We start from the raw sequence: 18,084 nt of genomic DNA, 5'->3' as shown, positions 1-18,084 counted from the left end.
GAGGGTCCCATGCAGGCGGAGCCTCCCTCATTGCTAGCACAACAGCCTGCGATCTAATGGCAAGGCAGCAGCGAGGCTGGGGGAGGGGCTCCCACCATTGCTGAGGCTTAGTAGGTAAACAAAGCCACTGGGAAGCTCGAACTGGGTGGAGCCCACAGCAGCTCAAGGAGGCTGGCCTGTCACTGTAGACTCCACCTCTGGGGACAGGGCACAGCTAAACAACAACAACAACAAAAGCAGCAGAAACCTCTTCAGACCCAAAAGACCCTGTCTGACAGCTTTGAAGAGAGCAGTGGATCTCCCTACACGGAGGTTGAAATCTGAGAACGGACAGACTGCCTGCTCAAGTGGGACCCTGACCCCTGAGTAGCCTAACTGGGAGATATCCCTCACTAGGGGCAGACCGACACCCCACACCTCACATGGCAGGGTACACCCCTGAGACGAAGCTTCCAAAGCAAGAGCCAGACAGGTATACTCGCTGTTCAGCAATATTCTATCTTCTACAGCCTCTGCTGCTGATACCCAGGCAAACAGCGTCTGGAGTGGACCTTAAGCAATCTCCAACAGATCTACAGCTGAGGGTCCTGACTGTTAGAAGGAAAACTAACAAACAGAAAGGACACCCACACCAAAGCCTCATCAGTACGTCACCATTATCAAAGACCAAAGGCAGATAAAACCACAAAGATGGGGAAAAAGCAGGGCAGAAAAGCTGGAGATTCAAAAAATAAGAGCGCATCTCACCCTCCAAAGGAACGCAGCTCATTGACAGCAACGGATCAAAGCTGGATGGAGAATGACTTTGATGAGTTGAGAGAAGAAGGCTTCAGTCTATCAAACTTCTCAGAGCTAAAGGAGGAACTATGTACCCAGTGCAAAGAAATTAAAAATCTTGAAAAAAGAACGGAATAATGGATAACTAGAATAATCAATACAGAGAAGGCCATAAATGAACTGACAGAGACAAAAATCACGACACAAGAAATACATGAAAAATGCACAAGCTTCTGTAACTGACTTGATCAATTGGAATAAAGAGTATCAGCAATTGAGGATCAACTGAATGAAATGAAGTGAGAAGAGAAGTCTAAAGAAAAAAGAGGAAAAAGAAACGAACAAAGCCTTCAAGAAGTATGGGATTATGTGAAAAGACCAAATCTACGTCTGATTGGGGTGCCTGAAAGTGAGGGGGAAAATGTAACCAGTTGGAAAACACTCTTCAGGATATCATCCAGGAGAACTTCTCCAACCTAGTAAGGCAGGCCAACATTCAAATTCAGGAAATAGAGAGAATGCCACAAAGATGCTTCTCGAGAAAAGCAACTCTAAGACACATAATTGTCAGATTCATCAAAGTTGAAATGAAGGAAAAACTGTTAAGGGCAGCCAGAGAGAAAGGTCGGGTTACCCACAAAGGGAAGCCTATCAGACTAACAGCAGATCTCTCGACAGAAACTCTACAAGCCAGAAGAGAGTGGGGGCCAATATTCAACCTTCTTAAAGAAAAGAATTTTCAACCCAGAATTTCATATCCAGCCAAACTAAGTTTCATAAGTGAAGGAGAAACAAAATCCTTTAGAGATAAGCAAATGCTTAGAGATTTTGTCACCACCAGGCCTGCCTTACAAGAGACCCTGAAGGAAGCCCTAAACATGGAAAGGAACAACCGGTACCAGCCATTGCAAAAACATGACAAAATGTAAAGTGCATCGATGCTAGGAAGAAACTGCATCAACTAACGAGCAAAATAACCAGTTAGTATCATAATGACAGGATCAAGTTCAAAGATAACAATATTAACCTTAAATGTAAATGAACTAAATGGTCCAATTAAAAGACACAGACTGGCAAACTGGATAGAGTCAAGACCCATCAGTTTGCTGTATTCAGGAGACCTATCTAACATGCAGAGACACAAATCAGCTCAAAATAAAGGGATGCAGGAAGATCTACCAAGCAAATGGAGAATCAGAGAAAGCAGGGGTTGCAATCCTAGTCTCTGATAAAACAGACTTTAAACCATCAAAGATCAAAAGAGACAAAGAAGGCCATTACATAATAGCAAAGGGATCAATTCAGCAGGAAGAGCTAACTCTCCTAAATATATATGCACCCAATACAGGAGCACACAAATTCATAAAACAAGTCCTTAGAGACTTACAAAGAGACTTAGACACCCATACAATAATAATGGGAGACTACAACACCCCACTGTCAACATTAGACAGATCAACGAGAAAGAAAGTTAACAAGGATATCCAGGAACTGAACTCATCTCTGCACCAAGCAGATCTAATAGACATCTACAGAACTCTCCACCCCAAATCAACAGAATATACATTCTTCTCAGCACCACATCACACTTATTCCAAAATTGACCAATAATTGGAAGTAAAGCACTCCTCAGCAAATGTAAAAGAACAGAATTATAACAAACTGTCTCTCAGACCACAGTGCAATCAAACTAGAACTCAGGACTAAGAAATTCAATCAAAACCGCTCAACTACATGGAAACTGAACAGCATGCTCCTGAATGACTACTGGGTACATAACGAAATGAAGGCAGAAATAAAGATGTTCTTTGAAACCAATGAGAACAAAGATACCACATTCCAGAATCTCTGGGACACATTTAAAGCAGTGTGTACAGGGAAACTTATAGCACTAAATGCCCACAAGAGAAAGCTGGAAAGATCTAAAATTGATACCCTAACATCACAATTAAAAGAATTAGAGAAGCAAGAGCAAACACATTGAAGAGTTAGCAGAAGGCAAGAAATAACTAAGATGAGAGCAGAACTGAAGGAGATAGAGACACAAAAAACCCTCCAAAAAATCAATGAATCCAGGAGTTGGTTTTTTGAAAAGATCAACAAAATTGATAGACCGCTAGCAAGACTCATAAAGAAGAAAAGAGAGAAGAATCAAATAGACGCAAAAAAAAAAAAAAATGATAAAGGGGATATCACCACTGACCCAAAGAAATACAAACTACCATGAGAGAGTACTATAAACACCTCTACGCAAATAAACTAGAAAACCTGGAAGAAATGCATAATTTCCTGGACGCTTACACTTTCCCAAGACTAAACCAGGAAGAAGTTGAATCCCTGAATAGACCAATAGCAGGCTCTGAAATTGAGGCAATATTTATGAGCCTACCAACCAGCAAAAGTCCAGGACCAGATGGATTCATAGCTGAATTCTACCAGAGGTACAAGGAGGAGCTGGTACCATTCCTTCTGAAACTATTCCAATCAATAGAAAAAGAGAGAATCCTCCCTAACTCATTTCATGAGGCCAACATCATCCTGATACCAAAGCCTGGCAGAGACACAACAAAAAAGAGAATTTTAGACCAATATCCCTGATGAACATTGATGCAAAAATCCTCAATAAAATACTGGCCACCGAATCCAGCAGCACATCAAAAAGCTTATCCACCATGATCAAGTGGGCTTCATCCCTGGGATGCAAGGCTGGTTCAACATTCACAAATCAATAAACGTAATCCAGTGTATGAACAGAACAAAGACAAAAACCACATGATTATTTCAATAGATGTAGAAAAGGCTTTTGAGAAAATTCAACAGCCCTTCATGCTAAAAACTCTCAACAAATTGGGTATTGATGGAACATATCTCAAAATAATAAGAGCTATTTATGACAAACTCACAGTCAATATCATACTGAATGGGCAAAAACTGGAAGCATTCCCTTTGAAAACTGGCACAAGGCAGGGATGCCCTGTCTCACTACTCCTATTCAACATAGTGTTGGAAGTTCTGGCTAGGGCAATCAGGCAAGAGAAAGAAATAAAGGGTATCCAGTTAGGAAAAGAAGAAGCCAAAGTGTCCCTGTTGCAGATGACATGATTGTATATTTAGAAAACCCCTTCATCTCAGCCCAAAATCTCCTTAAGCTGATAAGCAACTTCAGGAAACTTTCAGGATACAAAATTAATGTGCAAAAATCACAAGCATTCTTATACACCAGTAACAGACAAACAGAGAGCCAAATCATGAATGAACTCCATTCACAATTGCTTCAAAGAGAATAAAATACCTAGGAATCCAACTTACAAGGGATGTAAAGGACCTCTTCAAGGAGAACTACAAAGCACTGCTCAGTGAAATAAAAGAGGACACAAACAAATGGAAGAACATACCTTGCTCATGGATAGGAAGAATCAATATTGTGAAAATGGCCATACTGCCCAAGGTAATTTACAGATTCAATGCCATCCCCATTAAGCTACCAATGACTTTCTTCACCAAATTGGAAAAAACTGCTTTAAAGTTCATAGGGAACCAAAAAAGACCCCACATTACCAAGACAATCCTAAGCCAAAAGAATAAAGCTGGAGGCATCATGCTACCTGACTTCAAACTATACTGCAAGGCTACAGTAACCAAAACAGCATGGTACTGGTACCAAAACAGAGATATAGACCGATGGAACAGAACAGAGCATTCAGAAATAATACCACACATCTACAGCCATCTGTTCTTTGACAAACCTGACAAAAACAAGAAATGGGGAAAGCATTCCCTATTTAGTAAATGGTGCTGGGAAAATTGGCTAGCCATAAGTAGAAAGCTGAAACTGGATTCTGTCCTTACTCCTTATACGAAAATTAATTCAAGATGGATTAGAGACTTAAATGTTAGACCTAAAACCATAAAAATCCTAGAGGAAAACCTAGGTAATACGATTCAGGACATAGGCATGGGCAAGGACTTCATGTCTAAAACACCAAAAGCAATGGCAACAAAAGCCAAAGTGGACAAATGGGATCTAATTAAACTAAAGAGCTTCTGCACAGCAAAAGAAACTACCATCAGAGTGAACAGGCAACCTACAGAATGGGAGAAAATTTTTGCAATCTACTCATCTGACAAAGGGCTAATATCCAGGACCTATAAAGAACTCAAACAAATTTACAAGAAAAAATCAAAGAACCCTATCAAAAAGTGGGGAAAGGATATGAACAGACACTTCTCAAAAGAAGACATTCAGACAGCAACCAGACACATGAAAAAATGCTCATCATCACTAGCCATCAGGGAAATGCAAATCAAAACCACAATGAGAAACCATCTCATACCAGTTAGAATGGCAATCATTAAAAAATCAGGAAACAACAGGTGCTGGAGAGGATGTGGAGAAATAGGAACACTTTTACACTGTTGGTGGGATTGTAAACTAGTTCAACCATTGTAGAAAATAGCGTGGTGATTCCTCAGGGATCTAGAACTAGTATTACATTTGACCCAGCCATCCCATTACTGGGTATATACTCAAAGGATTATAAATCATGCTGCTATAAAGACATATGCACACGTATGTTTTTTTGCGGCACTATTCACAATAGCAAAGACTTGGAATCAACCCAAATGTCCATCAGTGACAGACTGGATTAAGAAAATGTGGCACATATACACCATGGAATACTATGCAGCCATAAAAAAGGATGAGTTCGTGTCCTTTGTAGGGACATGGATGCAGCTGAAAACCATCATTATCAGCAAACTATCACAAGAACAGAGAACCAAACACCACATGTTCTCACTCATAGGTGGGAACTGAACAATGAGGTCACTTGGACACAGGAAAAGGAACATCACACACCAGGGCCTATTGTGGGGAGTGGATGGGGGGAGGTTTAGCATTAGTAGATATACCTAACGTAAATGACGAGTTAATGGGTACAGCACACCAACATGGCACATGTATACATATGTAACAAATCTGCACATTGTGCACATGTACCCTAGAACTTAAAGTATAATAATAAAAAGTAATAATAATAAAAAAATGTAAAAAAATAATGTACTGAGTCTGACATCCATTCATCTCACTACATCGGTTCCACCTTAACTTACTTAGCATTCCTCTCTGTCACTTTTCATATGATGCGTAGACAAAGAGGTAGTGGAATGCAAATAATCACTCATGTTGGGCATTTCACTTAATTTTAAGCTGGTTTCTAAAAATGGCCAATCTGATTGTTATTTCTGAATAAAAGGCCTTATTTTTTTCCATTTGCTTTTATTGTGACATTTCACAGAGAGGCACAAAAATAATATGCAAAGATTCATCAATAATGGGCAATCTTCTTAACTACCCTCCTTTTAGGGACCCCCAGGTTAGGACAAATCCAGTGACAATTAAAGCATGGCTACTCAATGGATAAGTGAATTAAAGAAAGGTTGGTATAAAGTATGTATGTGGGTCTATGGGTGTGAATGATATGTGTGTGTGTTGAAGTTGACAGAAGTGGCAATGATATTGGCACTCAGTGTGGTGGCTGGGGTTGGGGAAAGTTAAATTGACTCTGAAAGACCTAAATTAAAAAGGAAGACCCATATGTATTAAAATCATTCCGTAATCTGTACCTCTAATCTTTACCTCTATAACTAGGGCACTTATGTCTAGAATTTTTGCTAATTTTTGCATTTATGTATTTCTTTTCTCCTTTGAAGTTTCATCTGTGTGTGTGGGTGAAGGTGAGGGTGCAAATAAAATTTGTTCTGAACTCTGTAACCTTCTAGCAGAGGAAGAATTCCTCCCAAGAACATTTACTTTTTTAGCTTAGTCCTTTAAAGTTTACTGTTAAGTAATCTCACAATAAACAATAGGTATTCATTAGAAAAAAATTAATTTAATGTGATTTACTATTTAATTCTGCTAGCTCAGCTACACTTGTCCTGCAGAGCTGCATAATTTATTCAAATGACCTGAAACTTTTTTAAGTAAGTCTACCAGCAGAAAAAGTATTCCCTACTCCCAGGAGAATGAACTTTTTGTGTTGTGCTGCTTCCCAGGACTGACATTTATTTGACTCTCAAGCGTATTTACATTGTTGGCTTAACTGGGAGTTCTTTGCTGAATGAATAATATACAGTATTTCTTTCTTCAAGTGGTGTCAATATTATTGCTATTCCTTTTATAAACTTTTTTTGTTAATTCTCTACAGTTACAAAATTTTTCTTTGACTTGTGAAGAAATTTACTCCTAAGATTATGAAGACGCAGAGTAAATGGCCCTTTAATTTTCTGGGAAATATGTACCTCTTTAAACTTTATTTACGTCAGAACTTACTCTAATGAAGGACAAAAGCTCTAGACAAGGTCCTGTTCCTTGTGGGTGTTCAAGGCTAGGTCTTCTGGAGACAAGCCTGTAGTTTGTTCTCATAATTTTATAGCTCACCTCCTGGCTGTTTCTTTGCAAGGGGCATAAGAGGGGACAAGAAAAAGAGCAGGGTGAGAATCTGACCCATTGTGACCACTTGGGAGGCCCTGGCCTGGAAAATTCCCCTTTATGTGGCAAAAACAAACATTTGAAATGGAGGGAGAAACCAGGTTTAAACAATGAGTGAAAACAGTTTCCATGTCAGCTTTCCTGCTGATAAACATATGTGCCCCCTCATTTGTTTCCAAAACATAAGTTTTCTATCATTTTTAACAGAGCCTCAGCCTCAACTGAATCTGTCCAGAGCATAGGACACAAATATTTTGAGATTTAGTAAAATGGTGCATACATTTATTAGGGGAATTTTGACTATGTTCAAACTGTTCACCAAAAGAAACTATAAGATGGTCTATGAAACCTTTGAATCTTACTGTATTTTTCACACAATGATGACTTCTCACTGATCTCATCCGCCTGTGTGCTACAGTATTGACTTCAATATTAATGGAGAAACAGACAAATATCAAAAGTCATGTGCTTTGTCTCATGCCATTTGCAATTTTGTCTTCTGTCGTCAACACTGACTTCTCCTCCTTGTTCTGCTGAACTCCATACTTAGGTGCCCAGCTACTTCCTCAGAGCCTGCCCTCATCCTTTACCTGTGGCCTGCAGCATGGACAGGTGCGCCCTTACTGCTTATCTGAAAAATATGATCCACAGAAATAACTTGAATCTTTTTGCCCATTTCAAATGTGTTCTAGGTTCTCCGGTTTTCTGTACTAACTACAGAAAGCTATCTAGTCACAAGTTTCTCCTTCCTATGGTCTCCAATTGGGCAATACAATTAAGAAAAATACTTTTCCCCACATAACAGTTCTTCCAATTCTTTTCCCCTTCTTTGATGATTTTGTGATAGATTATGAATGATCATCAGTGATTTTCTGTAAATGCCATGTTTCCTTTTGCCAAGACAAAGAGTGAGATTAAGGGACCATCTAGTGCTTCCTCTTGTGGTATAGAGGCTAAACAGAATGAGTTCTGATATTAGTTTCCTTTGATTTAAATGCAAGTGTCTTCATTTAATAGCTGTATGATCTCAGAAAAGTTTTTAAACTCTATGAGTCCTAGTTTCCTGATTTGTAAAGTGGGGGCTAAAATGAATAGCTTGTAATAGCACCTACCATATGCTAGGCATGATTTTAGGCACTTTAAACATATTAGCTCATTTAATTTTCCATTAGCTTATTTAAAATTCCTACTCTATGATGTAGGTAATTGATATCATTCTCATTTCTCAGATGAGAAACTGAGACATGGAGAAATAAAGTGACTTGGCCAAGGTCAGAATTAGTAAGTGGTAGAGCTGTGTTTGTAAAGCCAGGTAGTTGGATCCCAGAGGCTATTTACTAACCAGTGTGTTATACTGCCTCTCTATTAAATTATTGATGATAAATAACTCATCACAGTGTTCGGCACATACCATGTATTGTCAGCTAGTATTATCACTACCATCACCTGTTCTTATCTTTCTTCATTTTGTCATTCTTGCTTCGTTGGATTGGTTGTGTAGTTTATCGCCCCCACTGCCACAAGAAACAGCAGCAACAGTGATCTATGTTGAATAGTCACCTAATCCTTCTTCACTTTTTGTGCTTTGTATTTAAACTACAAATATGACAGAGACCTATGAAAGGAGGACTAAACCTCTTCTCCATCACGTAAAAATTATATTCCTGCAATCTCCAACCCTCCAGCAACAAGCCAACAAAAACTGCATAAAGCAAAGGAGAAATTTTAGAAGTTGTAGACTTCAAGTAAAATTGCTACCATTCTTTAATAAACAGGGGTAAAATTTTCAGAAAGTAATGAAGGTTGTAAAAGATGATGAACAAAGACTTTGCTACTATAATAAATTTCCTAGTCTCTACTCATTAATTTCTATTAGAATGCCAATATTAGGAAAAAAGGAAGAGAAAATTCTGTAAATAATTATTATATTCTTCTCTTAAAGTAAGCCACTGACTTCAAAATTATCTAACACATTTGTGGAAACTTCATTTTTTTATTTGAGATTTATTTGAATGAGCTGTTATGATTGGAGACAGTGAGAATTTCAGATTAATGTTTTGCAGACAAAAAAAAAAAAAAACCTCTCTGGAAAGCTGGCAAGTATTCATAAGTCAGCCCTAGAATTATGTAGGTTGAAGGCTCCCAGTGGACAGACCAAACATATAAGAAGGAAACCAGAGATCTGGTGCTATTACGTCCCAGCGTCTGAGAGAACGAGTAAGCACAGAATTCAAAGCATTCTGCAGCCTTAATTTTTAAAGTAAGTATGAACAATTTACATATAATTTACTTGGAAAGTAGAACATACATTAAATGAAAGTATTTTTTATGGATGAACTTCTGTTTTTCCTGTGTTTTAACACTGTATTTTGCAAAACTCCTGAATTATTTAGCTGCTCTTTCTCTTACAGGAGTGTGTTTAGGCACTAAGCAAGCTGATTTATGATTACTGCTTTAAACTTCAACAACCAGTAAGTCTTCAAGTGGAATTTATTATTGATTCTTTTATGTTCATTTGTTAGGTCAAAAGAAAAAGCTTTAGTCCAAAATAAAAGTTTTGCTCTTTATTAGGAGGTTCTTTGGAGATTACACTTTTAATTGGGTAGTTTATTTGCATGTATTTGGAAACTATCTAAAGTAAATAGTGTTTCCTTAGTATGCTTACCTTTAGCTAATGTGTGTTTTTTTACTTTTAAAATAATATTTCTAGTGAAAAAAATCACCAAAACCTGAGCACTGCAACATTTGAGAGCCACGGCTATTCAGTTTTGTTAAACTGAAAAGAGAGCAAAAGAAAAATGATAAGACTATATCATGATTAATCATTGATGTTCAATTCTCATTTCATTGAGCAATATAAATTACTTCTACTTGAACCTAAAATAGGTTTGACTGTTTTTTTCTTTACCTGCTTTAATTGAAAATGGATTGTTTTATATGAAATAGACCAAAATTAGATATCTATGTCTAAAACTAATATTCTCTATTAAAAGGAGAAGACGTAGAAATAGAAATATATTTCATAACTTCTTAACTATTTTATTATTATGAAAACAATAGAAAAGTAAAACTAAAGGAATTATTTTTATTATTAAAGAAAAACCATGATTCCTCATCACATATGTTCCTTTGGCATATTCTCTTTTAGTTTTTTATATACTTAGGTTTTCCATTGCTTATGTTACTTATGTTTTCCATAGTTGTAGTGATTTGTATGTAATTAGTTACTTAAATAGAGCATTTCTCTATGCAATAGCAGGCAGCAGTGTGGTTTCTAGAAAGTATACAAACAGAGATATATGCTCAAGTGTTTTTTTGAAAGATTAACTTTTCTTACCTCTAGGTTTCCTATTTGTTTCACATATTTCCTTCCCTGACTAATCTTTTGAAATATTAATTTTCTTTAAACCTTTCAAAAACATCATAGAAAAGATGGGCAAAATGTAGTTTTATTCAGAACTTTCAATCTCTGAAATGATTTACTTTTTTCTACTATTAAGAAAAGTATTTCTCTTTTTCAAGAGGTAAAATCCTTCTTATTTTACAAGGCATGGCTCTGTTTCATAATGTTTTCTATAATCACTCACTTCTATTTTGCTTTTGACAAACTTTCAAAATGCTAAGGATTCAAGGATGTCCTCAGCTCTGTATGTATTCTAAGAGTTCTATTTTTTTTTCCTCCACAGAAGGCATAAGAACTAGGAGCTGCTGACATTTCAATATGAAGGGCAACTCCACCTTTGTCACTACCAGCAAAAGCATTACCAGCAGTCTTCACTTCGGGCTTGTGAACATCTCTGGCAACAATGAGTCTACCTTGAATTGTTCACAGAAACCATCAGATAAGCATTTAGATGCAATTCCTATTCTCTACTACATTATATTTGTAATTGGATTTCTGGTCAATATTGTTGTGGTTACATTGTTTTGTTGTCAAAAGGGTCCCAAAAAGGTTTCTAGCATTTACATCTTCAACCTTGCTGTGGCTGACTTACTCCTTTTGGCTACTCTTCCTCTCTGGGCAACCTATTATTCTTATAGATATGACTGGCTCTTCGGACCTGTGATGTGCAAAGTTTTTGGTTCTTTTCTTACTCTGAACATGTTTGCAAGCATTTTTTTTATCACCTGTATGAGTGTTGATAGGTACCAATCCGTTATCTACCCCTTTCTGTCTCAAAGAAGAAATCCCTGGCAAGCATCTTATATAGTTCCCCTTGTTTGGTGTATGGCCTGTTTGTCCTCATTGCCAACATTTTATTTTCGAGATGTCAGAACCATTGAATACTTAGGAGTGAATGCTTGCATTATGGCTTTCCCACCTGAGAAATATGCCCAATGGTCAGCTGGGATTGCCTTAATGAAAAATATCCTTGGTTTTATTATCCCTTTAATATTCATAGCAACATGCTATTTTGGAATTAGAAAACACTTACTGAAGACAAATAGCTATGGGAAGAACAGGATAACCCGTGACCAAGTCCTGAAGATGGCAGCTGCTGTTGTTCTGGCCTTCATCATTTGCTGGCTTCCCTTCCATGTTCTGACCTTCCTGGATGCTCTGGCCTGGATGGGTGTCATTAATAGCTGTGAAGTTATAGCAGTCATTGACCTGGCACTTCCTTTTGCCATCCTCCGGGATTCACCAACAGCTGCGTTAATCCATTTCTCTATTGTTTTGTTGGAAACCGGTTCCAACAGAAGCTCCGCAGTGTGTTTAGGGTTCCAATTACTTGGCTCCAAGGGAAAAGAGAGAGTATGTCTTGCCGGAAAAGCAGTTCTCTTAGAGAAATGGAGACCTTTATGTCTTAAACCTGAGAGCAAAATGCATGTAATCAACATGGCTACTTGCTTTGAGGCCCACCAGAATTATTTCAAGTGGTTTTAATAAAACAATACATTTTCCCCTAATCTAATCTTTTCTTAATCTTCTGAAAACAAATGTAACTATGTTTTATCGTCCAGTGACTTTCAGGAGTTGCCCATTGTTTTTCTGATATGTTTGTACAAGATTGTCATTGGTGAGACATATTTACAACCTAGAAGTAACTGGTGATATATCTCAAATTGTAATTAATAATAGATTGTGAATAATGATTTGGGGTTTCAGATTTCTCTTTGAAACATGCTTGTGTTTCTTAGTGGGGTTTTATATCCATTTTTATCAGGATTTCCTCTTGAACCAGGACCAGTCTTTCAACTCATTGCATCATTTACAAGACAACATGTAAGAGAGATGAGCACTTCTAAGTTGAGTATATTATAATAGATTAATACTGGATTATTCAGGCTTTAGGCATATACTTCTTTAAAAAAGCTATAAATTATATTCCTCTTGCATTTCACTTGAGTGGAGGTTTATAGCTAAACTATAACTACATATTGAGTAGGGCTAGAAATATAGATTAAATCATACTCCTATGTTTTAGCTTATTTTTACAGTTATAGAAAGTAAAATGTACTGTAACATAGAATTGCAATCAATGATATTTGTGTGTTCACTAATCTCTGAATAAGCACTTTTTAAAAAAAAATCTTTCTATTCATTTTAATGATGGTTTAAAGGTTGCTATTTTCTCTGATACTTTTTTGAAATCAATAAACACTGTGTATTGTTGTAAAATGTAAAGGTCACTTTTTACATCCTTGACTTTTTAGATGTGGTGCTTTGATATACAGGACACTGATTTGATTTTTATTATTAATGCTTTCGTTCTGGGTTGTTTCCTAAAATATCTGGGTGGCTTTAAAAGAAAAAAACTCTTTAACTTGTAACAAACCCTTAACTGTCATACGAAATGGTATCCAGAATGGAATTTTGCTACATGGGGTCTGGGTGGGGGGCCAAGAGACCCAGTCAATTACATGTTTGGTACCAAGAAAGGAACCTGTCAGGGCAGTGCAATGTGACTTTGAAAATGTACACCATGCGGGTAATTTTACCCTATATCTATAAACACTGTTTGTTTTAGAATCTGTATGATTCTGTAGAGTTATTTTAAACCAATTGCAGGTCTAGGTATCTCCTTCTCAACACTATTAAAGCTCCTAAATTAGAGGAGTGCCTAAAACTGAGTTACCTAAAGTTTACCTACATTAAAGTATGAATATTAATTTTAGAAATTTGAGACTTCATTCTGTACCAGCCTTGTATAATAACAGGTTATCTAGGACCTTCCTCTGAGGTAGGTCTAAATACTGATCTCTGAGGTGGAACTGATGCTTTGGGGGCTCAGCCTCTCTGCCAGGTTCCAGGATTATAGACAGAAGAATCCTGTCATACACTTTCTGAAAAAGTCCTAATTTCATGTAATCCTTTTATTTTCAGTAAAAACAAATAGCTAAATGTATAACCAACTATGATGTCATGTTTTAAATAATTTTGTAAAACATCTCATATAAATAAAATTTTTAATTGGAAGAAATCCGTGCTTTTTAAAATTTTTTTAAACTACTTCTAAGTATATATTCTTACCTTCACTTGTATTTGTATCCTCCATTTATCTCCACTGATACTACTTAGTTTCAGCTCTGATTATTATTCACTTGGCTTCTTGCCATACTGTTCAAGTCTTCCTCTCTTGAGTATTCTGCCATATTTAGGCCACCAAGCAGATATTTCAGACAGTCTTACACACTCCTTCAACCTTCATCTTAAAGTTAGTACTTCATCATCCATAACCTCAGTATACAAGTGCTTCTGGGCAGGCGGTAGGTATATTTCACTTATGAAGGAAAAGATGGGAGGCAGATGGATGAGGCTTTCTCCCTTGTTCTTCACTGCCCTTCCTTGTACTCCATACTGTATGGAACTACATAAAGTCACCACTCTCCCCTGCTGCCCCCTCTACCCTGTACACAAAGCAAGGCAGATATCTTGAATGTTTCCTTTAAGGAACAAGCATGTTGATATGAACTTTAGCTCTTTGAAATGATATTATATAGGGTTACCAGAGAAACTTATCTCTTGCATCTTGCAGAAGTAATGTGTATTTTTATTATGGAAAAGTAAATATTAATATTTCCATATTTTATAGCCCTAAATTAGATCTACTAAATAGATTATTTTATAAAATATCCTTTTTTTTTTCTGATTCTTTGAGGCATGCATCTAAATCAGAAGAAAATCTGAAAGTAAGCAAATTCTGTTTTGACTTTTTTTTTCTTTTGTTCCCCCATAGGAATCTGAGGCTGCAAAACTGTCTGGTGTCCTCACATATCAACAAGAGAAAATTCCAAACTTGACAAGTTGAGTTAACACATGAGATGTCTCAGGCAAGAAAGCATTAAGGGTTGAGGCCATAAGGATAATAGAACACTTATTTTGTTAATTCTTACATAAACTTTAACAGCAGTGATAATTTATACAAAATAACAGAAATTCATAAATTATCTTTAAAAATAATTATTTCACCTGCAGAAGACCAGTGGCCCAGAGATTAGTTAGCTCACTCCATACACATACCTACAAAGGGTTAGCACTCTCAAAAATAAATACTTTTTGAATACTTTTTTTGGAATAAGATAGTTCTATCTAAACTTAAAAATAATTGATAATATTTCTTATTATAGAATCAATACTTATTCTTGAAAAATTTAACTATACAGACAAAAATTAGCTACAATCACCACTAATAGCATGGGGTAAAATTATTATATATATATATACACACACACAGAGTACATATAAATGGATAAACTTTATTTTTATCCATATGTCTGTATTCATATTTCTCTTTTTTGTTTATTATCTATCAGATATGTTCTTTATCACTGTGTTGTACCTTTATTTAAATGTTTAAAATATTTTGACCCTAAACTCCCATCTGGTGTACTAGACATTTTCTTCTTTACTCACTTGGTCCTGCTTTCCTATAAGCCCCAAATCCCGAGAGCTTAAGCAATCCAAGAGATCACACCTGGTTATAATTTTCCAGTGAAGAAAATACTGGAAAATCTGATAAATCTGCTAGCCCATTCTCTGCAGCTGTTGTTGCTACATTATTTATCAGTTGGTCTGCATGAGAACAGATGTCTGAATAGTCTCATGCAGACTTCTGTCCACTTAAGTAGTTTTGAAGTGATCTATGCACAAGCCACCTGATAAGGATGTAAGAGGGGGAAAAAGGAAGGCTCTTCCTTTCTCCATTGCTACACTCACCGATATCTGATGTGTGTCAAAGTAGACCTGGGCCCAAACACATATTTCTGTTTTGCCACCTCCATGGAGCCAGGAGCAATCAGCAGAAACCCAGCTAGTGGAACATTCCATACAAGGAACCAGTCTTCTCTTTCCTTAAGTAAACATCTCCTGTGTAGCTGGAGTCACATTTCAAACTTTTCCTCAATAAAAAGGAATATCCCTGATTGGGAGAGGAAGTGGGTAGTTGAGCTGTTGTTACTTCTCCATGACATCAGTAGAGGCCATGTTAGTGCATAAGATATACTGAAATAACTTTGAACTTCTTTTAGAAAAAGAGTCTCATTCTTGATTCCTTTCCTCTCCAAAAGGAAACCTAAGCTCAATACACCAATGTGTACAGAATACAGTTGGCACAAACCCATTTGCCTGAAAAATTGGAACCATCAAACTGTTGTCAAGCCCTGATATTTTCAGCTATAGCCTTCCTTCACCTATTTACATTCATATAACAAAAATGTACATGGAAGTGATTACAAAAAAATTACAAAAAAACTTCTACTCCAACTATTTGTGATATCCTAACAGCTTGAAACATTTGTGAATAACAGATTTGAAATGACACTTTTTCTATCTCCTAGAAAAAAGCAAAACTATGCCTCATTGTATATGCTGTTATCTATTCTTACGGACTGAATTGCAACCTTCCCTCACACCCAAAATTCATATATTGAATCCTCAAACCCCAATGTAATGATATTTGGAAACTTTTTGGAGGTATTAAGGTTAAATGATGTCATAAAGGTGAAGTCTTAATCTGATAGGATAGTAATCTTGTAAGAAAAAAAAAGATACTTCTGTCTCTCTCTTCACACATTCACAATGAGAAAAGGTTATGTGAGTATATAGCAAGAAAGAAGCCATCTGCAAAATAGAAAGAGAACCCTCCAAACATGCTGGCATGCTAATTTTAAACTTTCAGTCTCCAAAACTGTGAGAAAATATATTCTGTTGTTTAAGTGACTCAGTCTATGGTATTTTGTTATAGCACCCTGATATGGTTTGGCTCTGTGTCCCCACCCAAATCTCATCTTGAATTGTACTCCCATAATTCCCATGTGTTGTGGGAGGGACTGGGTGGGAGATAATTGAATTATGGGGGCAGTTTTCCTCATACTGTTCTTGATAGCTGATGGTTTGACAAGGATTTCCTCTTTTGCTTGACTTTCATTCTCTCTTGCCACCATCACGTAAGAAGTGCATTTCGCTTTCCGCCACAATTGTGAGGCCCCCCCAGTCACATGCAACTGTAAGTTCATTAAACCTATTTTTCTTCTTAGCTTGGGTATGTCTTTATCAACAACATGAAAATGGACTAATACAGTAAATTGGTACAAGTAGAGTAGGGCGCTGGTGAAAAAATACCCAAAAGTGGAAGTGACTTCAAAACTGGGTAACAGGCAGAGGTTGGAACAGTTTGGAGGACTCAGAAAAGGCAGGAAAATGTGGGAAAGTTGGAAACTCCCTAGAGACCTGTTGAATGGCTTTGACAAAAATGCTGATAGTGATATGAACAATAAAGTCCAGGCTAAGGTGGTCTCAGATGGAAATGAGGAACTTGTTGGGAACTGGAGCAAAGGGGATTCCTGTTGTGTTTTAGCAAAGAGGCTGGCAGAATTTTGCCCCTGCCCTAGAGATTTGTGAAACTTTGAACGTGAGAGATATGATTTAGGTTATCTGGCAGAAGAAATTTCTAAGCAGCAAAGCATTCAAGAGTTGATGTGGGTGCTGTTAAAGACATTGAGTTTTATAAGGGAAGCAGAGCATAAACATTCCGAAAATTTACAGCCTGACAATGTGATAAAAATAAAATCCCATTTTCTGAGGAGAAATTCAAGCCTGCTGCAGAAATCTGCATAAGTAACAAGGGGCAGAATATTAATCCCCAAGGCAATGGAAGAAATTTCTCCAGGGCATGCCAGAGGTCTTCATGGCAGCACTCCCATCACAGGCCCGGAGGCTCAGGATGGAAAAATGGTTAAGAGGGCTAGGCCTCTGGTCCCTGTGCTGAGTGCAGTCTAGGGACTTTGTGCCCTGCATCCCAGCCTCTCCAGTTATGACTAAAAGGGACCAAGGTACAGCTCAGGCCATGGCTTCAGAAGGTGCAATCCCCAAGCTTTGGCAGCTTCTACATGGCATTGAGCCTGTGAGTGCGCGCAAGTCAAGAACTGGGGTTTTGTAACCTCTGCCTAGATTTCAAAAGATGTATTGAAACACTTGGATGCCCAGGCAGAAGTTTGCTGCAGGGGTGGGGCCTTCATGGAGAACCTCCACTCAGGCAGTGTGGAAGGGAAATGTGGGGTCAGAGCCCCCACAGAGTCCCTACTAGGGCACTGCCTATTGGAGCTGTGAGAAGAGAGCCACCATCCTCTAGACCCCAGAATGATAGATCCACTGACAGCTTGCACCATGCTGCTGGAAAGCCACAGATATTCAACGACAGCCTGTGAAGGCAGTTGGGAGGGAGGATGTACCCTGCAAAGCCACAGTGGGAAGCTTCCCAAGACCATGGGAACCCACCGCTTGCATCAGATCTGGAGTCAAAGGAGATCATTTTGGAGCTTTATGATTTGACTGCTCCACTGGATTTTGGTCTTGCATAGGGCTGGTAGCCCCT

At 37.5% G+C, this 18,084-nt stretch overlaps 1 protein-coding gene across 1 annotated transcript; it reads left to right on the top strand.

The window, feature by feature from the left end:
- The first annotated feature begins 9,432 nt into the window (after positions 1–9,432).
- Positions 9,433–13,684, top strand: AGTR2 (angiotensin II receptor type 2). Its single transcript, XM_033201036.1, is given in 4 exon segments — positions 9,433–9,527; positions 9,679–9,738; positions 10,954–11,901; positions 11,904–13,684. Coding segments are annotated over 2 exon segments (1,089 nt in total). The 5' UTR covers positions 9,433–9,527; positions 9,679–9,738; positions 10,954–10,988; the 3' UTR covers positions 12,080–13,684.
- Positions 13,685–18,084: the final 4,400 nt, after the last annotated feature.

This window comes from Trachypithecus francoisi, unplaced genomic scaffold, assembly GCF_009764315.1.
Source record: "Trachypithecus francoisi isolate TF-2019V2 unplaced genomic scaffold, Tfra_2.0 Lachesis_group6, whole genome shotgun sequence".
Classification (NCBI taxonomy): domain Eukaryota; kingdom Metazoa; phylum Chordata; class Mammalia; order Primates; family Cercopithecidae; genus Trachypithecus; species Trachypithecus francoisi.
Note: the sequence above shows the minus strand (reverse complement) of the source record. Positions and strands in the feature narration are given on the sequence as shown.